The sequence below is a fragment of the Hoplias malabaricus genome, chromosome 4 (assembly GCF_029633855.1).
Source record: "Hoplias malabaricus isolate fHopMal1 chromosome 4, fHopMal1.hap1, whole genome shotgun sequence".
NCBI classification, from domain to species: domain Eukaryota; kingdom Metazoa; phylum Chordata; class Actinopteri; order Characiformes; family Erythrinidae; genus Hoplias; species Hoplias malabaricus.
The window spans coordinates 20,337,273-20,361,996 of NC_089803.1; the positions used below are offsets into that span (position 1 = coordinate 20,337,273).

General features: G+C 41.6%; 2 protein-coding genes across 2 annotated transcripts; both read left to right on the forward strand.

Moving 5' to 3' along the window:
- The first annotated feature begins 1,162 nt into the window (after positions 1-1,162).
- LOC136695375 (neurofilament heavy polypeptide-like) lies at positions 1,163-7,937 on the forward strand. Its single transcript, XM_066669423.1, has 9 exons — positions 1,163-1,226; positions 2,383-2,475; positions 3,000-3,104; positions 3,394-3,495; positions 3,832-4,008; positions 4,280-4,375; positions 4,811-4,915; positions 5,569-5,699; positions 7,648-7,937. Exons 2-8 carry the CDS (start codon positions 2,433-2,435, stop codon positions 5,631-5,633), a joined length of 693 nt encoding a protein of 230 aa, XP_066525520.1. The 5' UTR covers positions 1,163-1,226; positions 2,383-2,432; the 3' UTR covers positions 5,634-5,699; positions 7,648-7,937.
- A 1,805-nt stretch (positions 7,938-9,742) lies between these two features.
- LOC136694696 (probable C-mannosyltransferase DPY19L4) lies at positions 9,743-24,435 on the forward strand. The gene is made up of 20 exons (XM_066668458.1): positions 9,743-10,071; positions 10,443-10,538; positions 10,999-11,172; positions 12,285-12,409; positions 12,636-12,726; positions 12,858-12,979; positions 13,787-13,932; positions 14,158-14,281; positions 14,376-14,510; positions 14,715-14,846; positions 15,077-15,178; positions 15,289-15,362; positions 15,479-15,637; positions 15,869-15,988; positions 16,648-16,768; positions 16,870-16,926; positions 17,461-17,543; positions 19,044-19,176; positions 19,634-19,792; positions 21,873-24,435. The coding sequence occupies exons 2-20, from the start codon at positions 10,445-10,447 to the stop codon at positions 22,035-22,037; spliced, it is 2,316 nt and encodes a 771-aa protein (XP_066524555.1). The 5' UTR covers positions 9,743-10,071; positions 10,443-10,444; the 3' UTR covers positions 22,038-24,435.
- Positions 24,436-24,724: the final 289 nt, after the last annotated feature.

The following is a 24,724-nucleotide window of genomic DNA, read 5'->3' on the forward strand; positions in this document are numbered from 1 at the left end:
ATTATTTTGAAACTAAAGGAGTGACTTTACTTTTTTGTTTTTATGCTGCTAGCTGAGTTTTAAAACTTCTAATTAGGATGCTTTATATTTGATCATTATTTTAAATATTTTATATTAGGGTAAAATAATAGTAATTGGCAGAATTATGTATTTTTTTTTTTTAGGAGACAGTCATCTTGAATATTTATAGGTAGATGAATGGATTAAGGTGTATACTTAAATATAGCTGAGTAGAGATTATTCGACTTGTTTAACTCTCATTTGATATACAGCTATGGGTGCAGTTTTTCCAAGTATAATTTTTTTTTACTGTAGGGGTGTGCAACTGAATTTCTTATTGAAAATGTATTTGTCTGTGAGGAGTTCTCCCTGTGTCCGCGTGGGTTTCCTCTGGGTGCTGCGGTAATACGTTGTTAGGTGGTTTGGTGACGTGTGTGTGTGTGTTTGTTCATGTGAAGGACTGGCGCCCCCTCCAGGGTGTGTCCCTGTCTTGCACCCAGTGATCCCGGGTAGACTCCGGACCCACCGCGACCCTGAACTGTGTAAGCTGTTATAGACAATGCATTTCAAATGGCTTCCTATGTAGTGCACTGACTACATCAAATGAGGCACATAATGCACGGTTTAGTACTACTACCTAAAGCTCTGTCCCAAATGGAGTCAAGCCCAGCAGTTCTGAAAGTCTACACTGTGGTGATGTCAGTAACATGGAGACCTACAGGACAAACGACATCAAGATGCTTAGTTCCGGAACACACATCTTGTCCAGTTTTCAGGCTCCACAGACTTCAGGCTCAAGGAGCTAGAGTTCATAACTCTTTTAATCTGCAAATATGACTTTTAGAAAATAAATAAACCCTTCTGCCATGTGTACAGATGGGTGAGTTCCTGTCTAGGGACGGACTATTAAGAATCCTTGGGCAAGACTCTCAAGACAACAAGTCACTCTGGATAAGAGCGTCTGCCCCATTCCATGGACGTAAGGTGTAATTAAGAGCTTCTGCTAATGCCTGAATATACAGTATTTTGAGGTAGAAGCCGTTATTTCCTCCCTTACACAGTGCACTACATAGGGAGTAAGGAGCCAACCGTTATCAAGCCTCAGAAGGTCAATAGAATGTTAGAGCGTACAATCCAGTGCCCTACATAGGGAGCTGCGAGCGATTTGGGACGCAGCCCGCGCGAGGAGCAGGCTGCAGCAACTGCATCAGGCCGGTTTGGAAAAGGTGTCTCTCCCGCTGCATTAGGGTTTTATTTAAATAAAAGGAAAGCACTTATAGCTTATTGCTGTTTTGTTAATCGACTGTTAGGTCGGGTCTTAAGGTGTCCTCGGCAGCTGTGACCTTGGCTGCAGCTTTATTTGTTCTGAAAGTGTGGCGTGTTTTATTTCAGCTAGCGCAGAGGAGTTCAGTTTAAGGACTTGAAGATGCTGTGGCCCAGCCTTAGTCCTCGTTTCCGAACTTAAGATCAAGATAATCCGTTCACGTGGCCACATCCTCCCAGTTACAGCTATATTATGACTGACATCCAACCCAGAGGTGGTAATGATCTCCATCCGTTTAATTTCTCACCGTTTCTACCCGCTATTGTTGTACTATAAAGTTGTCTTAGACATGTATTTGTCTTCAATGTGGTTTTAATGCGCGCAAAGGGGTTCCAGTTTCACACACTCGGGTTTGGATGCTTGCCTCAAAGTACTCCACCTTAAATCCTTACGTCATATCATCCCTCAGTATCTCTAGCTTAAAGCTGCACTGAGTAATTTTGTCACAAACAGCGAATTGGCGGCACCTGTGGTGGAAATGTGTAACTGCATGACGCGGATGAACATGTTGTGATGTGGGTGGTGCAACACATTATTTCCCAGTGCGGATGAATCTGATGACTGTTCCTTTTGAAGGAGGGGTTTTCAAACAGAGCTGGATTTGAATCTGTTGATGGAAATGTCTTCTACATTAAGGAACCTGATTTGATTAAAAACTTTTAAAACCTAAAAAATACACACACACAAACCCTCTCATTTGCTCCAAGCTTTTTGCCTCACTCCATTCTTCACGGGCAGGCTCCCCGTGTCTGTTATCACAACTGTGTATTTAGTGTTCTCCTCTGAGTGTGCTGAGCTCTCATGGCATTAGCAGCAGTTTGAAATGAGGTGGTGAATAACTTCATATGTTTCAGAGGAAGCATGTGCTGCCTTGCCCTTTGCTGTCAGGAAACGTTTAACATGTGGAACTGGCAATGATTAAAGAAATCTGGGAGGGGGGAAGAAGTTGTTAAACTCATAGCTGCATTTGTATATTTCGATTTTAAAAAATCTATTCTGGTAGGAGTGGGAGTAGACCTGTTGACTGAATAATGGAGTTGTTAATTTGTTAATACCAGAAGTGAAGAAACCCTCAGAATCAGAGGATGATGAGCCATTAACTATTCTGATGAAAAAGAAGAGGCCAGACAAAGAGGAGACTGAAATGCAAGGTAAACATTATCATAATGTATTATATCTGTACATCTGTTTGTCTGTTAGTTAGTGCTGGAAGATGAATCATATTTACCCTGATCAACCACAAGTCTATGTGCTGGAAAAAGGAGTCTGATCCATTGAGGACCCATATGGGGTTTAACATCTAGGTATCAGACACCACAGGAAACTTTCAGATGTCTTGGGGAGTCCATGTCACGACGGGTCAGGACTGGTATTAATTATTTGAATAATCAAAAATCAAAATCAGTTAGGCACAGCTTGTGAATGGTCTGTAGATGATGTACACCAATAAGAGTCATCCGAACATCCATGTGTTGTGACATCACAACCACGACACCCTGGACTTTTAATTTATAAGAAATAAGGGCAATTTAAGTCACATCCATCCATCCTTGTTCCTCCCTAACTGCCTACCTTCCATCCTTCCAACTTTTTCCTATGGAAAGATGCATTACAGGCAAAACCACACAAGTGTATAGGCCTGCTGAACCTGTATAAGCCTGTTCTCTGACTGTAGATGCCAACAAGACCAAAAGTCCAAAAAGGCAAACAGAAGCGAAGATCTCCAAGCTCAGACAATCGCCATCGCAAGTGAAATCCACCCAGAAAAGAGGAAGAAAAGGTAAGAGAAACGTATCAAAATACTTTCTTGTTAGTGAATTAAGCTACTTTAAAGTGCACCTATTCACCAAGGGGGTAAACATATATCTGATATAAACTCTATGTAGATGAATTGTCAGTAGAATGGGTCACTCCAAAGCAGGTGAACATGAGCCTCAGGTATCAGTGCTCAATAAAATTGGCTAAATATTTTAATAAAATAATTTACTGGGCAATTTGTTTGGAGCAACTATCAGACCGTTCTCATTCTAGCTTTTTCCACTGTTGTGTCCGTTATCTTTATGTTGTAGGTAAGGAGGGCACACAAAGAATGGCTTCAGATCGTTCCACACCTGAAGAGACAACACCTAAAAAGAGAGGACGCCCGAAGAAGGAAAACACACAGAGGAAAGGTAGACGATTTTACCTGAATCTGGCATGAAACCGAAGCTTTGTTTGTGCTGTAAAGCTACTGTTTCATTGTGTTTCTGATCATTTTAACTTCTGCATACACGCTGCTTTGTAGTCTGTGAATGATCCAGTTTATGCTCCATAGAGTGGGTCCCCCACTTGGAAGCAGCCATTTTTATTGGGGTTTTGTACAGAATATCTGATACATCCAATACACTAGGTATATTATAATGTGAAGAAGTATCATTGGGAAAATTACTTTTATTTGGATGTTTTAAAGCATATGAAAGTCTGAATGTTGCAGGTAAGACTATTAGGATTGTCTCTCCGTCTCACAGCGCCCTCTGATGATGGATGTGACGTGGAGCCTGTAAAGCAGCTGGGGAAGAAGACGAATCATCCAGAGATGAAGGAGGCTGTGGTGCTGCTGGAGCGGATGTCTAAACGTGACGTTATTGACATGATCACACAATCACACACACCCAGCCAAGAGGAGACCACCACAGCTGCAGCAGGTAATAAACACACATGTTCTAGCAGCTTCATTTAGACCCGTGTCGGAGTGAACAACAGACTCGGGTTTTAACATTAATGTTGACCAAACATGATTTAAAATGCATTATTACTCTATAACCCGGATCAGCTTTTTATGAAATTGTTTGAAATCATCCTCTAAAGTGTTAAAAAAACCAGATAATTATTTCTTAAATTAAGGCAAATAGGTCAATCTTTGGATTGTTATTTTTAGATTATTCACACTGTTGCTTGTCTAATTCATTTACGCAGAAAGTGAGGCACAAAGTTCCGATGAGGAGCCATTGACTCAAAAAGTGAAGAACCTGAAACAGCAGAGTAAACCTGTGAAAGCTCGGACAACCACAGGTAAACACGTCCCCCCCCTGACCAGTCATGCTGGTCCAGGTTCAAACTGAGTTTTATGGTTAAGTACACAGTTATTTATTTATTTATTGCACATTTTTTTATTTAAGTACACAGTGCTGCTGATGTAAAGCACTATTTGTTTGAAACACCAAGCACCACTACAGTGATAACAGCACCCTCTTGTGACAATTTGTTTTCACCTGCTAAATGCGAGTTACATGCATGGTCATTATATATCATTATGCTCATGTCATTGTTTCTGCTCTTACTGTTCATTCTCTCAGCTCTGCTAACTATACAAGAGCACTTTGCAGTTCTACCTTTACTGACTGTCCATCTGTTGCCCTGCATACCTTGTCTTTTGCCCCTTTTCACACTGAACGGTCCAACATAGGGCAAATTTAGACATGAACGTTGATATTACTGTCACTACAGATGGCAGTTCGGATGATGAACCTCTGGTGAGACAGGGGAAGGCAGCGCCCACTAAGAACAAGTGTAGGAAAAGAACTAATGGTGAAAAGGACACACCCAAACAAGGTGAGAATGCAGAACATTCTGGAAAATGTTTCCGTTTAAATTCCATTAAGGAAATGTGCAAATATTCAGTGCTTCAAAACCAATGAAAATGGTTGGTGCAAGTTCTATAGCTGTGTGTTAGTTCTATTTCTGTGTGAAATTTTAGATTCACTTAGATAGGCTCTATGTAGAAGAAACTGTAGGTCTGTTGTTAGTTGATTCAGCTACAATGTACATATTGTGGAAACTGATATTCAGGCATCCCCACAAAGTTGGAATAATCACCATAGAAAACCGTCGTATTGTATCATTCACAATAATAATGTTAATTTTCAAAACAAAATAAAAATCCATATCGTGATTGTGATATTCTTGTTTACGTTTACGTAATGATGTCCTGCAATTACATTCCATATGTGAGTCATTTAGGCTCCGTGAAGTACAGTGGAAAATATAAAGTAATAAAATGTATATTAAAATAGCATTTATTTTGTTTCAATAATGTGTTCTGAAATTAATAACAATATATTTCAATCTTTTGTCACATCGAATATCATTATTGCCAAAATACTTTTATATTGTGATATTATTTTAGTGCCGTATCACCCACCCCTAACATGCAGTGGATGCACTATAATGGTCTCATATTGTCTCCTGCTGTTTTCTTCATGTAGAATCAGAGTTGGGTGAGGAGGTACAAAGCGACTCGGGCAATGAGTGTCTGGCAAAGAGGAAATAATACAGAAGAACATCTCCGTCTCCTTTACTGAGCATCCAGCAGCAGCTGATTCACACGCACATACAAGTGAGTCTGATCTGAATAATGCACTCCCACCACATTTCAAATGGACTGGCAAACGGACTTTGTTATACACCAAATTAGCCCTTAATCAGTGGTCAGTTTCTGACCGTAGTTCTGGGGCCAGATTCACAAAAGTATCTTGAAAAAGAAATTCTTTTTAAGTGTTTTTTCTCCTCTTTCCTCCACATTCACTTCTAATTGAAGTTTTAATTTTTAACACTTAGTTTGATCCTGTTTTTCCTCCAAATAAATCCTTACATCCCAAAAATAACTTGTCAAGAGGAGTAAAAACACATGTTTTACTATAAATTATAATTCACTGTAACTAGTCTGTAAAATATTTCTGTGTTTGGACCATTGCCGTTATCCTATATATCATGAATGGGCGGCATGGTAGTGCAGCAGGTAGGTGTCGAAGTCACACAGCTCCGGGGACCTGGAGGTTGTGGGTTCTAGTCTCGCTCCGGGTGACTGTGAGGAGTGTGGTGTGTTCTCCCTGTGTCTGCGTGGGTTTCCTCCAGGTGACTGTCTGTGATGAGTGTGGTGTGTTCTCCCTGTGTCTGCGTGGGTTTCCTCCAGGTGACTGTCTGTGATGAGTGTGGTGTGTTCTCCCTGTGTCTGCGTGGGTTTCCTCCAGGTGACTGTCTGTGATGAGTGTGGTGTGTTCTCCCTGTGTCTGCGTGGGTTTCCTCCAGGTGACTGTCTGTGATGAGTGTGGTGTGTTCTCCCTGTGTCTGCGTGGGTTTTCTCCAGGTGACTGTCTGTGAGGAGTGTGGTGTGTTCTCCCTGTGTCTGCGTGGGTTTCCTCCAGGTGACTGTCTGTGAGGAGTGTAGTGTGTTCTCCCTGTGTCTGCGTGGGTTTCCTCCGGGTGACTGTCTGTGAGGAGTGTGGTGTGTTCTCCCTGTGTCTGCGTGGGTTTCCTCCAGGTGACTGTCTGTGAGGAGTGTGGTGTGTTCTCCCTGTGTCTGCGTGGGTTTCCTCCAGGTGACTGTCTGTGATGAGTGTGGTGTGTTCTCCCTGTGTCTGCGTGGGTTTCCTCCAGGTGACTGTCTGTGAGGAGTGTGGTGTGTTCTCCCTGTGTCTGCGTGGGTTTCCTCCAGGTGACTGTCTGTGAGGAGTGTGGTGTGTTCTCCCTGTGTCTGCGTGGGTTTCCTCCAGGTGACTGTCTGTGATGAGTGTGGTGTGTTCTCCCTGTGTCTGCGTGGGTTTCCTCCAGGTGACTGTCTGTGAGGAGTGTGGTGTGTTCTCCCTGTGTCTGCGTGGGTTTCCTCCAGGTGACTGTCTGTGATGAGTGTGGTGTGTTCACCCTGTGTCTGCGTGGGTTTCCTCTGGGTGCTCCAGTTTTCTCCCACAGTCCAAAAACACACGCTGGTAGGTGGATTGGCGATTGTGTGTGTTGCCCTGTGAAGGACTGGTGCCCCCTCCAGGGTGTATTCCCGCCTTGCGCCCAATGATTCCAGGTAGGCTCTGGATCCACCGCGACCCTGAACTGGATAAGCGCTTACAGAGAATGGATGAATGAATATATATCAGTATAAAAGGCAGCTGGTGTTTTCCATTTAAGTCAAAATTGAGAAAAGGATTAAAAGGAAATAAAAGATTTTGTCCCGAAAGGACACTTGTATGGTGGATATTTGTAATAACCTAGATTTAATAATATTTCACTTTGTGGTCAATGAAAGTGATAAAATGGACAGCGAGTCTAGAATTAAGGCTTTAATATTAGTTGCTGAATGGTATCTACAGGGTGAGTCCCTCTTTATTACTTATTTCTTATTGATACGCGACATGAGCACATTCCCATTGTGAAAAACTTGCCCTTGATCCAATATCCTCAGCCATTACTTGTTGGGGTATTCAGATAAAAGTGTGTCCTGCAACGTTTAATTCACCCCGTAGATGTGTGTTTTATGTGTAATAAATACTGTTTCCTGTTTTTGTTCCATACAGATTTGGCGTGAGAGCAGATCTGAGAAGAGGACTCTCTTTTTAATACGTGCATCATTCTGTGATTTAGTCCTGTATCCCACTACTTTATTTACTTAAACTAAAGAAGTTGCTAAACTGTCATGCTGGTTTAGATTTTTAATTCATTAAACTGTGTACTATGTATCAGGTTCACGTTAACATTGCGGCGCACGGAAGTAGTTATGTTCATAATGTTTTAATTAATTTATTTTAAGTTTTTTTTATGTAGTGCATGTTTTGGTGTTTGATTTGAAAGTGTTTGTATTAAAATAGTGCACCAAATGAAATGCAGATACTGAGCAGTTTTATTCCCATGGGTCTGTGCTGGAGAATGAATTGTGGTACTGTTCGAGTCTAGGGAGAAACATGGAAAATAACTCAAAACTGTAGAAGTTGTAGTTGAACCTATTCTGTATTACCAAATTCATTTATTTCTAGTCATTACAGTCCCACACATTACGACGTAAAGTCATTAGGCAGCTGAATATGCTTGGAAGAGAACAACAATTTCCCAGTTTGCTTATGAATGCTAACAGATACTTGCATTAGCTAGCATTGTGTTTGAGTGATCGGGAGAGGGAGGATCATCCAACCCACAAACATAGAGCAAGATGGTTATGAATTGAGAATTCCTGATTTATTATTATGTTTACACATATATATTGCTTTTCTAGACACACAAGGATGCTTTACAATCAACAATGCTCAGAACGTCATTCCATTCAACACACACCGGCGAGAGGTGGGAAATATGCGCAGCATCCTTTCAAACAGGAACGACTGTCCATCTGGAGCACTGCATAGGGCACTCGGCTTCATCCAGAACAGGATGCCAATCCACATCTGTGCATTCACACACACACACCCACATTCACATTCACATTCACTCACACCAGGACAGATATTAGAGTAGACAATGTTTTTGAAGTAATTACCATGGTGTATTTTTTTGTTTTCTACTGTGCTCCACCCTTCTTTTGCGCATTTGTGAGAGGAATAAGAGGAATATTTTTCTCTCCTTTATTTAACAGTGCAAGCTGTTGTATGTACTGATGGAAATTTCATGTGCAACTAGCTTGCTAGGTTTCAGCAGTTTGTGCGTAGGAATGTATGAAGGAATCCACATGTGCCAAAGGTAAATGTCCAGACTCCAGGGTATGCACATGGGGGTGGGTCATTTGGAATGACAGGGCATTTTTTTTACTGACTTGAACTTTTGATTTATTGCTACTGGTTTAAATATTTAGGGAAAAAATAATCTTCTAGGATCAATTAACCAATCCAGCTTGAATTTGACAATATCAATATTTTCTTATGCTTGGGTAACAGGACACGGGGTGGGGCTAATTTTATAGTTTATATTGAGGGGTTAGATCTTGCCCCTCGCTGCCGTTGTATGCTTAGCTGAACCTATGTGTGATTTTGGGTCCTTTACACCTTTATTTGCTACACAAAACGTGGGAATTTCTTTTTAAATTCATCCGAGAACTTACATTTACGTTTCAGCATAGCTGCTCGAGATGAGGGTAGGTACATGAGCTTTGCCTGATGTAAACAAGGACTACTGACGTGCAGACTGACCAATTAAATGTTTACAGAGAAGGTTATCGACCAATAACGGTAGCTCTACAGTCAGACCGTCCAATCAGAAGGTTTTAGGCTACTTCACCACGCCCCCTTCTCACTCAAGCGAACCAATCGGAGTAGGGGAGGGCGGGACTAGTTTGTGAACGAAACGCTTCTCGAAGTTCTATGTAAACTCTAGAAAAACAAAATCCCGGACGTTTGTGAAATTCCGCCCGGACATTTTTTTAAGTCTAAAAAAGAGGACATGTCCGGGTAAAAGAGGACGTCTGGTCACCCTAGTTTATATATTTCATAAATTCAGGAGTAAGGTGAAAGGTGTCATTCATCTTCAGCGGATCATTTTCTCAGAAATAGCTTCTAAACATTTTGATGAACATATACGTTTTTTGTGGGTTTATTCAATGAATAAAACAGGAACACCCCCATTACACACCCCTGAAATATAACGTAGTAGATCTTGGAAGTAGGTTTGTCCCTCGGTGGAGTCCGTAGCGGCAGCAGCAGCTCTGCGAAGTTCAGACGGCCCGGTTTCACAGGATGAACTTATTTCAGCTTTAGTGTTTGGTTTTGTAGTTTTTGTTGACTTTCAAAAGCATTGAGCCGCCTTTTCATTGTAGTCGCACTTTAGAGAGTTTGTTGAGACGGTGATAAATAGCCCACACTTCTGACGTTAAAGCAGAACATCCTTCGAGTCTGCGTCCTTTCACTTTCAAACGGACAACAACAACACAACACCGGGCTGTTACACCACAAAACAACGCCGTAGAAAGGGAGGAGAAGATGGTGTGAAGTCTCCTTGGTGTCTGTAAAGGGATGCAGGTAGGGTTAATGTTCATTTTTGTCTCTGTTTGTTTATACTTGCCTGCTTCTTTCTCTCACTCGCCGTTCCACCTTAAATGGTGCACCACTCACACTCTGGAGATTCAGCTCCTGGCTGTAATTACTGCACTCTTTAAGGTGGAGCGGAGAGTTACCAAGATAAGCCGACTTAAGCTTTAATAAAGCTTATTTTCTTAAAATAATAGTGATTTAAAAAAACACGATATATACTAATTTAAACAGAATATATGTAATTGTTTGAGAAGCTAATTTTAATAAAATGCTTTCCTTATTTCGAAGTTGTACATCTGAATGTAAAAGGTTGAAGTTGAGGTTATGTTTAAAACCTGTTTACCTCTACTTTAATCTAGAAATGGCAGAAGTGCGATGCAGAAAGACAGGAGAAAAGGAAGAGGAGAAGGAGAAGAAAGTGTCTGCATCTGAACTAAACAAGCAGCAGCACATGGGTAACAGGCTCAGCCTCAAATGGATCTCTCCCTTCACAGTAGAGTTTAAGAAGTTAGGAAAAATTGGCCTCTACAGCATGTCACTGTTTGTCCAATGTGCAGTTGTGTATGGGCTGGGGACACTGACACTCATTGTCAATTTTTTTTCAGCTTCTCTGATCATAGAGGTGCACTTTGCAGGTCTCCAGTTACAGACCAGTCCATCTGTTTCTATGCATATATTGTTAGGTCCATTTTACTCTTCTACAATGGTCAGGGCCACCACAGAGCAGGTATTGTTTTGGTGGTAGATCATTGCTACATCACAGCTGACACTGTCCTGTTTGTTGTGCTGGTATGAGTGGATTTCAAGCTTTTCTCCACCTTTAGTTCAAATAACTCGCAACCCTACAGTTTAATTTTTATGTTGAGAAAATATACCATTATTACCATATTGTAGACCCTCTTTTTAACCTTTCAGACAGTACGACAAAAGATGAGGACCACTGTGACACTGTTGGAGATGTTGGCAGCACTGCAGCCGAGGAGACAGGAACAAGTGCAGCAGAAGCAGACACTTCCTCACCAACTGAGGCTGAGGAAGAAGGAAAGCAGGCCACAGACCAAACCAGAAGAGCACAGAAGATTAGCAAATGTAAGTAGAAATGAATAAACAAAAGACACTTTTCTGTGTAGTGATACTTAATCAGCCTTCGTTTTGGTTTGCACTCATAGATTTCAGACAGGTGTGTCAGTATAATGGCCCCATTGATACAGTGTGGGTGCAGCTTGGGATTGAGGGGCTGTTGGCTGTGGGTATTGCGTTACATACATAAGGGTCTGTCTCCAATATTATGAGCCATCAGGGTGAACGTGGCGTATTGTTGCTATCCTGAGAAAAAACATGCATCTCAAAAATAGTAACTTTAAAGGGGGGGGGGGAAACCTTCCTAACTTTGTGTCAAGTAATTTTTTAGAGCATTTCTATTGGTTCATTCATCATGAAAATTTCAGACAATATGAAGTACAGCTTCTGAACACACACACACTCACTCTAGTGAACAAGGGACAATGCATACACACCCAGAGCATTTGGCAGGGATCCCTGGGGCTGAGGAGTCCAGCCACAAGTTCTGTCTGATATTTTCAGTGCATGAATCTGGCCTCAGTCTAAATTCTGCCAGTTGCATTCTGATTGGCTCTTTACTTCCACGTATACGCACTTGTATATGTATTGTTTTGTACTGGCTCTGGTACTGGTCCAATGTGACAAACTGCCTCCACACGTCATGCCAGACTTTTTCTTTTTGCGTTTCAGTCAGGTCACTGTAGCAGGAGGTTCTTGGCCATGTTAACTAGTGAAAGGTACCAGGCTCTCCGTAGAGGGTTAGGGCCAACTCAGCTGTGGATTGATGGAGAAGGACAGTCATCTTCCTTCACTCTCACGTCACCCCAGTTCTCCTTCTCGTTGTGGAGATTGAACTAGTAACCTTCCAGTCCCACACGCACTCCTCCAACCATTAGGCCAGGAGTAACTTCTCCTTGGAGAAGTAAATAAATTTGTAAACGAACTGGGTTAATAAATGTAACCAGCTTTGAATCCTACAGCAAAGAGTTCAGTGCAGTAAGCAATATGTAGTTGTGAGCCTTATCTAACACCTGTGACCTGGTTATGTGCGTGAATACTGCATCTGACTTTTCTTTCTCTTTTATCTTGCTTTTTATTCCCCCCCCCCTCTTTCTCTTCCCTCTACCCTACTCCTCCAGCTGTGCTTTTTCAGAGGGTAGTGAAAGTGTTTGTTGGTTGCCTTGCAGCAGTCACCTGTGGTATGATGTACGCTGTTTATCTGTCCACTTACCACGAGAGAAAGTTTTGGTTCTCTAGTCGACAGGTAACGTTACTGGGACACCGTTTCTTTTAAATGTTTTCATATTTGAATTTGAATCATAACACCATATGATTATATATTTATGTTTGTAGGCTTCCGGCACTCATTACAGTTTACAGTTTATTAGAGGTCCTCTTTGCATGTTGCTGTCTTTTACAAGATTAATATAATGATCAAATCATATTTTGCACAGCTGTGACTTTCATGGTGTTTGTGTTTTCCTCCTTAGGAGCTGGAGAGGGAGATTACCTTCCAGGGAGGCAGTGGCCTCTATTACTACTACTATAAACACATGCTCTTTGCATCTTCTTTTGAGAGGGGTAATACATCTGTCTTCATGGCATTTTCATATAATCAGATGTTAATTGCTGAATACTGATTACGTAGAGTTAAATTGACTGAAAATTTTTGTCCTCCGCTGTATGACCGACTTTCTCTTTCTCTTTTGCAGGTGTGTATGAGCTGACGAGGGATAACAGGACAGTGTCTGGTCAGACAATAAATGCTGTTGAGCAGCTTTCTCTCTACCCAGAGCTCCTTAGCAGTCTGCTCTACAAGCTCAGTGGCAGCCAGGTCAGAACCTGTTTAACAGGCCTTTGTACATTTACACATTTGGGTGAGGGATTCTCCAACATGGAATTGCTTTAATATGGTTAACATACTATTTTTGGATGTTGCCCTTATATGTGGAAGACTGAAAAACTGGGTGTTGTATTAAAAGGGTATATATAAAGATATAATTATTCCAGTTGCGCTGATTAATTCAGTGTTAACTGTTCACTTTAGTTACGTTTTGATGGTAGATTTAAAAAAAAAATGTATTGTATAATACTCATTTTATAAATGTGTTTTTAAAATTATTATATTTTCACATATTGTTATGATGTAGCAACATCAGTTTTTGACCATTTTAATAATGCATTACAGTGGAACCTCTACCTACGAACTTGATCCTTTCCGTGTCCCGGTGTTACACCGAATTCTGTGACCGTCGAGTTCTGTGACCTCAGGGGCGCTCTCTCAACGTTTGTGTTCACGTGCACGAGCGCTTTACGCAGACAGCGTAAGCCAGGATGGAGCACCAGGACGAATCGCTTCGTTCTTTGCCATGCTGCGTTCAACAAGTTTAATGAACACACCTGCGTGTATTTACACAGACATTAATGTTTTTACAAGCCTCCTATGTGTAAATATCATATGGATAAAGACAGACAGTGTTTACACCTCACGACAGCAGGCTTTCTGTCTGAAGAAATGCAAGATTAAGCAAATCAAATCTGGAAACCTTAGTTCCTAATTTTGCCAAACTCTAAGATTTAATAGCAGATCTTTCTCTTGATATACCTCTTTTTTGTTTCATCCTTCTAACTGATACTGTAGGATGCCATAGAGCCGGTGTATTTCTACATAGGCGTGGTGTTTGGGCTGCAGGCGGTGTATGTCACTGCCCTGTTCGTGTGTAGCTGGGTGATGAGTGGTACCTGGGTGGCTGGGATGCTGGCAGTGGCCTGGTATATCATCAACAGGTGAGACTCATATAGGATATGGATTCTTTACCCTGCTTTAAGATGCTGATAACTGAGAGCAGAGAAAGGACAACACATTTACAGAGTAATGCATGGCTTTTGTGACACTACCTTATTATTTATTTATTTATTTATTCATTTATATAATATTTTAGCCGTATCACCATGTGTAAATGTTGGTTTAAATTACAAGAAGGTGTTGCTTTGTTTGATTCTCTGCATCAGGCCAGATACAACCAAAGTGGACTATGCCATTCCTCTGCGAGACAACTGGGCCCTACCCTACTTCTCCTGTCAAGTAGCTGCCCTAACCGGCTTCCTTAGCAACAGCATCAGCTCTGCCACAGAGGTGCCATGAATAGTTAGTGTGCTTCAGCTCTTTGATGATGATGTTTTGTGTTGTCGGTGTTTGTGTAACACTGCTTTCTTTTCTTGTGTTTCAGATGTTCTGCTACCTGCTAATGAGTGTGACAACATTCACCTTCATTGTGATGTGGGAGCACAGCCACTATGTCCTGTTTGTGCAAGGAGTCGCACTTCTACTGCTGGACTGCTTCGACCTAGTTCCAGCTCGCAAGGTCAAAAACAAGCAAGCGCATGTTACTGTAATGGTTATAACAGTATTCAAGTATGAACACCATGGCTAGATCATCTTATTTGCTAGTGTCCAAAGTTTTAAAAACACACCAATACAAGAAAAGTATTTTCTATATTAGACTAATGAGTATATCGTTAATTTGGTCATAGTTTTGTATGTTCTCTTTCTGGTCTGGGATGTATAGATAGCAGACATACATAAGGTGTACCTGAGCTCTTTGTTGCTGGCATATGTGCTGCAGTATCAGAGACCCGGCCTGCTCTCCTGTCCCCTGCTCAGTCTGCTTATAGCCAGCCAGCTGGCCAGGTACCTCCAGGTAATGCTCACACTCAATAAACCATCTCCTCTTCTGCTTTTTATATTAAACACTAACTAAAACTGGTCACAAAACTTTGTGCTCACCATTTCACCTTGAAAGAAACAATGCTCCATACTTTTTGTTGTCATTTTGATGTTTAGCAACTGGGGCACTCGAGATAAATAGTGTTCTACAAACCTTGTTTTGTCTCAGCGTTTCTATAATTAGACTGAACCATTTCCTTTCAGCAAAACATGAAAATGGGCCCCCTTGTGGCGAGGTTGATGAAGATTGTGCTGCACCTTTACCTGGTCTTCACCACGGGCATCACCTTCAACTACCTGGTTAAGGTAAGATAACAACAGCTCCCATGTTATGGAAGGCTAGCTTCAGAGCAGTTGCAGACAGTGTTTCCTGTTCATGGAGACGACTCAGAACTGTTTTCAACTTCATTTTGTAGAAGATTCTTCCATCGAACCAGAGTGATTTCATACTAAAGTTTCTAGAGGTCAGGTTCGGGCTAAACACTACTACGTGAGTGGCAAGATCCTGACACAACACACATATAATGTACTTTTTATGAATTAATTAATTCAATTGTTTTGGGGGGAAAGCCTTCTGTATCATAATCTATTTGCCTTCTGTCTCAGGGAGTTTATCCCTAACCTGCTGTTGTGTGAGGAGGGATTTCAGGCTCCAGGACAGGATTTCTTCCTGCGTCTTACCCAGGCCTCTGTCCTGCCTTTCTATGTGCTAGTTCTTCTAGTGTGCTTCTTCTCCACCATGCAGACCATTTACAGACGACTCAGGTAAACTGCTGTAAGATATCTATCACATACTTTTGAACTGCTTTGTTGACTTCAGAAAACATGCCTCACATTTAGTTGATAATGTCATTTACAGCATCTGTGTGTGAGAGTGGTATAAACAATGAATCATTGTGATCTATTGTTAATGTAGCGAATTGTATCCTGTTCTGGTGGACTCACATTGGGACTGATGGGAAATGTAGTTCTTTGTGTGTTATTGCTTGTGTGCAGTGGTGAGCGTTTGAAAGGCAGCGTGCGGATGGAGGATGGGAGAATCGGAGAGAGGCCAGAGGTGATCTACCACGTGCTCCACACGCTGCTGTTCGGAGCTCTGGCTATGCTGTTCCAAGGGTACCATTTAACCTACGGGACCATCCACAATCATCACACTACTGATGACTTAAAGGGTTCACTTCTGAGCACAGCTAGGCTTGGAGTTCTGTAATAGCAACACCCTTCCGTCCAATGTTGAACACAGCTACCCAACTCTGTCCCAGTGTTTCTCTGTACCAGTCAGGGAGACGAAATTCAAAATTTCCCCATGCACTAGCTCCCTTGATCCAGCCTATGGATTACTTGTACGGGTTGAATTAGCTGTGACGGGGCCAATAATGTAATCTTTACAGGATTCCCCCTAGGATTCTCCAGGATAGGTATTGAAAACCAATGCTTAGACATCTGATTAAACCCAGCAACAACTTCATGAGCAAATTTATGTGAATTAGAACAGGAAAGATGCCAAAAAATATGTTCTTAATTAAAGGAGGACTCAGAGAGTTGGTAGAAATAAATAGAACTGGGGAAATGAAAGGTATATGATGATGTTAATAAAAAAATATTGTTCTGTTGCCCACTCCTAACATCGTTAAAGATTGATTTTGCTGCAGTTTAACCTTAAAACTTGTCTCGGGACTATTATTGTTCACTAGTGCTTAAATATTAGAACCAGCCTTGAAGGATTCATTTTGGAGTTCCATTTTCGATCACACATTGTCTGACCTCTGCTGTAGGACGAAGTACCTTTGGACACCGTACGTGTGTGCCTTCACTGCATTTGGTGTGTGTTCTCCAGAGCTCTGGATGACCGTGTTCAGATGGATTAGACTAAAGTCTGTTCATCCTGTGGTGCTGGTAAGTGTGGATTGAAGAGTCTATGATTAGATGGATTATTAAAACTCACAGTAGTTGTTAGGCCTGCTCTACCCACTGATGGTAATGTGTTTTTTCCTCAGGCGCTAATATTGAGCACGGCAGTGCCAACTATCATTGGCTTTAGCTTGTGGAGAGAGGTGAGGTGACTTCTGAATGTTACATTCATGACTGGGCACTGTATAACTGCCCTCTAACAGCTAAATGGCTTGGAATGTATATTGTTTCTAAGTAAGGAATAGAGGAACTTATCTAAGTTTAACAAGTGGCTCAGGATTAAAACTATTGATCTCTTTCAAATTAAAAAAAAAAAAAAGCAATAAAAAAGGTTTTTAATGCTTGCTGCTAATGTTATACCGGCGTAAGGTTATTTTCCCCAAAGGGTTGCACCTATATTTATGGCTACAACTAAAACTTCAGCATTATTCAAGCACAGATTATTGGTTTGTTTACTTAGCTGGTTACCTCTGATGCAAGTTGTCTGAAATTGTTTCTTGCTTCATGCATTTATATACATATTTAGTAAATGAAATAATGCACCTCTGTTTATTGTCGTTTCAGTCATTACCAGTGTCACTTTAATCATTCACAAAAGATTTTTCATTCATTGCAGGACAGCAGTGCCTTCTCTAGGTTGTCTATGGTGTGTTTAACAAGCTCCTTTCCCTCTGCAGTATTTCCCACGTGTGCTATCCGAGCTAACTGAGGTGCAGGAGTTTTATGATCCAGACACTGTAGAGCTTATGAACTGGATCAAGTGAGTTCAATAACTACTTTCCCCTATTTAAAGCAGTCCTCTTGTGTGATTATGTTCCAGTGTGGGAGGGAAAATGAGTCATACAACACTAATAGACATCTAAGCAAAGAGTCAATGAAACTTGAGCCTCTTTGTTGTAAATGTCGCATTAAATAATTACAACTTTTTCAGCTTCCATTGGGAAGTCATTCTGTAAATTCTGAGTAGACACAGGGATAATTAACTTTAGCCTCATTCAGATTGGATTACGTTATCAGAGTTTATAATGGCCATCCCACAGACTGAAATAAAACCACTGAGATGCACTACCCCCCCCCCCCCCCCCCATGTAAGTTTAATGCCATCCCATTCAGGCTTTTGTCACCTGCGTGGCAGTGGAATAAAAACAGCTTTCAATTACTAAGTTGTTCACGTTAATATAAAATATTTAGAAGAGGTCAGAGAATGAATTTCATCCAAATCTCCAACAGTCAGAACCTAAATGAAATGAACACGAGACTCCCACACTGACCTCTTCCATGAAGATAACCTTTAAACCCAATTACATGCTGACTGATCACAGCCAATGGAGTAGGAAGGTGATAGGTGACTCTGTGAAATGCTTTTGACAGGTCAATAAAGACACAGCACGATACTGCTTTCTTTTCAAAGATCAAGCAATATCGTACACAGCTGGAGATGCTGCAATAACAGTGCTACGCCTACATCTAGCACTGTGTATTAGTAAAATAACATTTTCTCTAATGGAGATCAAAAAGCTCGCTATGTAGTTTGTAGGATTTTTTAAATTCAGCTCCTTTACACAGGTCAGGTGATGTCATGGCTAGGATTTGCTTCTAAACCAGATACTTTAAAACACTGCGGTGGTGCAGCAGGTAGTGTCACAATCATATAGTTCCAGGGAACTGGAGGTTGTGGGTTTGAGTCCCGCTCCGGGTGACTGTCTGTGAGGAGTGTGGTGTGTTCTCCCTGTGTCTGCGTGGGTTTCCTCTGGGTGACTGTCTGTGAGGAGTGTGGTGTGTTCTCCCTGTGTCTGTGTGGGTTTCCTCCAGGTGTTTGTCTGTGAGGAGTGTGGTGTGTTCTCCCTGTGTCTGTGTGGGTTTCCTCTGGGTGACTGTCTGTGAGGAGTGTGGTGTGTTCTCCCTGTGTCTGCGTGGGTTTCCTCTGGGTGACTGTCTTTGAGGAGTGTGGTGTGTTCTCCCTGTGTCTGTGTGGGTTTCCTCTGTGTGACTGTCTGTGAGGAGTGTGGTGAGTTCTCTCTGTGTCTGCGTGGGTTTCCTCCAGGTGACTGTCTGTGAGGAGTGTGATGTGTTCTCCCTGTGTCTGCGTGGGTTTCCTCCGGGTGACTGTCTATGAGGAGTTGGTGTGTTCTCCCCGTGTCTGCGTGGGTTTCCTCTGGGTGCTCCGGTTTCCTCCCACAGTCCAAAAACACACAGGAAACATCCTGTTAGATATTTTACCATCTTCTACAAATATTTTCTCTCACTCTCCTTGCTGTAGAAGTCAGGCTCCACTTGCAGCTGTATTTGCCGGTAGTCCTGCATTGCTGGGAACAGTTAAACTTTGTACGGGATGGCCCGTCACCAGTCTGCCTATTTATACGGACCTCAGCCTGCTGCAGAGGAGTGAGAGTGTGAGTGTACTCCATTTCTATGTGCTTGTGTCTTTTTCATACATACACAAAAAGTGCCATGACCAGATAAAAAGACCTAACCTACAGGATCTACAAAAAACCCATGTAATGATAACACACGTATACATCAATTAAAACATATTTGTCTGTTTATATAATATTGTGACATTGTAAACCATAAAGAAAACGTACATAATTATTAAGACACATTTTTATTGTTTAGAGACTGGTGCATCATTTCTGTTTCAGTTTCCCAAAGAGATTTTTGTTACATATTGTGAAAATGTCTTATGCTTACCTCATTGCCAACCACTTGAACATGGTTAAGCTACGTGCTGTCAACAGGTGACCATCAAATCAAATGTATTTGCATAGCACTTTTTATAACTGATGTTGTCACAAAGCTGCTTCACAGACCAGGATTTTAACACATTCTCTTTTTGTATGTGTGTTGTAGACATATCAGGTGTACGCCATGCGCTCTGCGGAGGATGTCTACAAGCTTTTGACAGCTCAGAAGAGCAGTTACATCATCATTGAAGAGGAGCTGTGTAATGAGATGAGTCCTGTCAGAGGCTGCAGGATCAAAGACCTGCTCGACTATGCCAACGGCCACGTTAGTCTAGATTTATCACACACGCAAGCATGCAAACACACACAAAAACAAACAGGATCCTACACACTCGCACTAAATTTGCACATTGTGCAAATGGTGTAGGCCAGGGGTGCACAACCCCGGCACAGTTTGGTTGTCTTTCTGCTCAGATGCATCTGATTCAGGTTATTTATTAATGGAAAGGTTTATTAGTTGTATTTCAGGACGGAATATTAAAACGAAACCATGTTGGACGCTGACCTTCATGAAGCAGAGTTGTACAACCCTGTTTTAAAGGAATGCTACGTAATAGTTTTACCTTAAAATTACAGCTTCAAAATCATTGTGATGCATCACTGACCCTCAGTAGGGAGATTAGAGCCTAAAAAAAATAAAAACCCATGCTCCAAACAGAGGGACGTTTACATTATCGTTCTGTTTGGGAAGCAATACAGTGGAACCTCTACCTAAGAACTTGATCCGTTCCGTGACCCGGTTCGTAAGTGGAAAAGTTTGTTTCTCGAGTCAATTTTAAAATAATGGAAAAGCAATTAATGCGTTCCAGCCCCCACCCCGAAAGTCACCCTTTTTGCACTGGTATATGTTTACAACACTCTCACATTAGTAAAAAATACATGTAGCGTTACTAAAAATAAAAGAAAAATACAGTGGTAACAGTAATAAAGAAATAATAAAGTTGTAAGTGGTTACACATCGCTACCTTGAAGACGTGACGACTGGTTGGAGGAGTAACACAGGCACTGGCTGTATGACGGGAGGTGGGGGGGTGGGTGGAATAACGGAGAGTAGGCGGTGAATGTGGGGAGACAAAGTGTAGATACGGCTTAACTTAGCACGAATTTTGATGTCTGCTATTTACACTAATGCTAAATTTCTAAAGCTACAATTTGCTAATCTTAAAAGCTCACTGAAGTCTGGGCGCGCTGGGAGACTCGCCTATTGGGGTCAGTGGCCATTCCCAGCCGCCAGCTTGGAGGAGGCTAGGGTTTGTTTCTAGAGTCGTGGTTCGTTGGTGGAGGCAAAAAATATTCAAACGCCCGGTTCGTATCTTGGAAAGTTTGTTAGTAGAGGTTCCACTGTATTTAAAAAAAAATATTGGGTGTAATGTCCCTCTGTCAAGGTGGCGTTTGAAGACATGCATAGATCATATTGGCTATCTGAATAAATAATACAGGGAAAGCATTAAAGCTCCCTGTGTCTGCGTGGGTTTCCTCCGGATGACTGTCTGTGAAGAGTGTGGTGTGTTCTCCCTGTGTCTGCATGGGTTTCCTCCGGGTGACTGTCTGTGAGGAGTGTGGTGTGTTCTCTCTGTGTCTGCGTGGGTTTCCTCCGGGTGACTGTCTGTGAGCAGTGTGGTGTGTTCTCCCTGTGTCTGCGTGGGTTTCCTCCGGGTGACTGTCTGTGAGGAGTGTGGTGTGTTCTCCCTGTGTCTGCGTGGGTTTCCTCCGGGTGACTGTCTGTGAGGAGTGTGGTGTGTTCTCCCTGTGTCTGCGTGGGTTTCCTCCGGGTGACTGTCTGTGAGGAGTGTGGTGTGTTCTCCCTGTGTCTGCGTGGGTTTCCTCCGGGTGACTGTCTGTGAGGAGTGTGGTGTGTTCTCCCTGTGTCTGTGTGGATCTGCCCTACTCTTTGGTAGATAAAAAGCAGCTGATTATTTACTGTCACTGGAACACACAGTACATAAAAATGACCTTCAGACTTGATATAAACTCTGAGAAGTCCTTGTTTTAATAATGACTATTTCCCACCTCCCCGTGTAAAACTAATCCCATCAGAATAAGACACTTCACTGTTTTAAACTTCCTGGGATATATTTGTGTCTCAGGTTGTATAATTAATGTTTAATATTATAATTAATGTTTAAAGAAATACTGCATTACTGGTCTCATGCACAGTCCCACACACCAGCCCAGTGCCAGTCATTCACAGCGAACACTGCCTCACTGCTGTGCTCTCACACAAACTACCTATTTATCTTTTTAAATGATAGCTTAAGTGTGCTGTCTTAAGAAAAAAGCAGCCGTAATGTCTTAGTCCAGCTTTTGTAAGTTCTTGTGTATCATCTCTCTCTGTTCTCCACCAGGTGGTGTATGATAAAGGCGAAATGTACACTTTCTCCAAGCATGGGCGATTCTGTCACGAGATCAAAATGAACTACTCCCCATACACCAACTACTTCACTCGAGTGTTCTGGAACCGCTCGTACCACGTCTACAGAGTCAACTCTGTCATTTCCTTCCAGTACTGAGGACTGCTGCTTCCCTATCATCCCTCTTGTCTTTTTCTCCATGACTAGCCCCACGACTCGGACTCCTCCTGTGGACGAGGAATGCCACGAGACTTTTAAAATGGATTTTAATATAATTTCAGCTTATGCACAATGACTTTTGGTGCTGTGATGAGTGAATGTTTGTGTGTGTGTGGGCCAGAGTGTGTATGTGCTTTCTTCCTGTCTTCATGAATAGTAACAGGACGTGGTCTGTAGAGCTCTGAGAGAATGTAATTTAAGACTCATCATGGTGAGTGAGCAGTGTTTGAAAGGTTTTATTGCTGTTGTGTTATACGTGGGGCTGTTTGCTGGAGGTCTGACAGGTTGAAAGGAAATTGACATAGAGATCAGATTCGTGGGTAGTACATAAGAGTGTAACAGAGATTTGTAACGTTGTGATATCGCAGTTTAAAATTTGATGTGTGCATTGTGGAGAGGTGACTATATTATGGAGAATGTTAGTTCATTACGCTGTCTAATATAAATGTACTGAGCACCAAAGTTGGCAGATGATCGGCACCTATCAACACCTCAGTCCAGCTCTCAGATAAACACGATTATAGTCTCTATCTTAATCGGTTTGAGGTTAGTTTGAAATGTAATGAAGATACCACATCTTAAAGTCAGTACCAGAATGGAATGGAATTGACGGCTGTTTTTATTTTACACCCCACAGTAGTATCTGAGCATGGGTAGGTCAGGCTGGTTCTGTCACTGCCTAAAAGTGGAGGGGTTCACATTAAAGAAGTGGTTTAGCAGCCAATCAAATGTATACAATTTAGCTCTTACTCCAACAGTATGTTGTATAACTGGATTTCTGTCAGTTGTTACAGATAATAACATTATGACCACCTCCTTGTATCTACACTTATTGCCCATGTTATCAGCTCCACTCACCTCACAAACTGTAGTCCATCGTTTGCTCTGCATACTTCTTTGCCCCCGTTCACCCTCTTTTTCAATGGTCAGGACCCCCACAGAGTAGGAGTGTGCGTTGCACAGGTGCACATGGATCAGACAAAGCAGTGCTCCTGGAGTCCACTCACTGTCCACTCTGTTGTAAAGTCAGTCAGTAGCTCATCTTTAAAAAGCTCTAGCAGCGCTTCTGTATCTGATCCACGTGTACCAGCACAATACACATTTACACACTACAATGACCCACCAACGAATCATGTCTATCACATTTTCTACAGCACAACTATAGCCCTTTGATTTACTGCCTAAAACAATCAGCAACATTACACAAGGGTTTTCTTTCCATGTAATAAATTATGTATGCATAGTAATTTATTTTTATTTGTTTGGTAACTTCTTCAAGGCACCGTTGTTTTAAGAGGGCAGGCCTCCTCGTGTTGCAGTATTGGGTTTACATTCTTGATTGCACAGAACTCTTGCATCTGCCGGACAATGTGGATACTCCTTTAGCGGGATATAAGGAAGCTGCAGTTGATAAATCTGTCAAGCTGTGATCTTGACTGGTGATGCCCCGAACTGAACTGTGGGGCACAATTCAACAGAAATCTGGCAGTGAAAAAAAAGCTGCAGACCAATGTAAGGATAGAGTGTTGGTTCATTATTTATCCCTCTATAAGCTTCTTTATTTTCAGTCAAAATTCTTTTTCAAATAATTTAGTGCTTGTTTATTTTTGAACATCAGCAGCTCAGGAAATAACAGTCTGGACGTTTGTCCAAGCTTTGTTAAAATGAGCTAAAATGAATTAAAATCAAGATGTCTGTTGTGGGAGCTCACCCTACATCAGCATCAGACCGCCACTTCTTTTTGTCCAAACTGAACTCTCCAAGAATGTCATGTTGACAGTACAATTTGTGAAGAAACAGCAGAGCTGCTGTAGTTTTATTTTAGTGGGATGAGTCATGGGGAAATGAGTCTGACTCAGACTTTTAAAAACGTTAGGTATTTTGGTGTTGTTTTGTTTTCTTTGCTTTTTTATATTGTTGGTCCTCATTAAGACAGTACCTTCTTATGCAGAGAGTATAAAGACATTTTGTTTCTTCCCTAGAACATACTGTTGGTGCCTTTTTGTATTTGTTCCAATATTAGTCTTTTATCTTTCAGGGGTTCATTTTCATGATCCTGCTTTATTGCTTTCTACCTTCTGTGGATGGACCTCTGTGTTATTTGGCAAATCTTAAGAGTTTCAGAGTATAGTTGCTTTTCAATCACACACTGACTATGCGATTGTATCTGAGTTCCTACCAGTGTTCACTGGAAATGGTGTTTTATCACCTATACTAACTCTACTACTGCTGGTAAAATACCTTCTCCAGACTGTGATCATGTGATGTTTTGCTGTGAACAGTACATGGTCAAAAATAAAATACTGTACACACCAGTGGACTTGGTTTCTGGAGTGCTGTGAGTGTTTGACAACTATAGACTGAGGGAGGAGAAAACAACAACACTGGAAATAAAATGGTACCATTGATGATGTTTAATTCCTCAAATATAACCAAGGCTCCTAACTCATGTCAAGATGTATACGTATATTTATATATGTAATGTGAAATCTTCTTAAAAGAGGCTTTTATAACGTAGCGAATATCCATTTAGACTTTTTTGCAGTTAATATTAAGGCAGTCAATTATGAGTATTTTGAAATTTCAGCAGGATATCGTTGACATGGAAAAGCATTTCCAAGGAATAT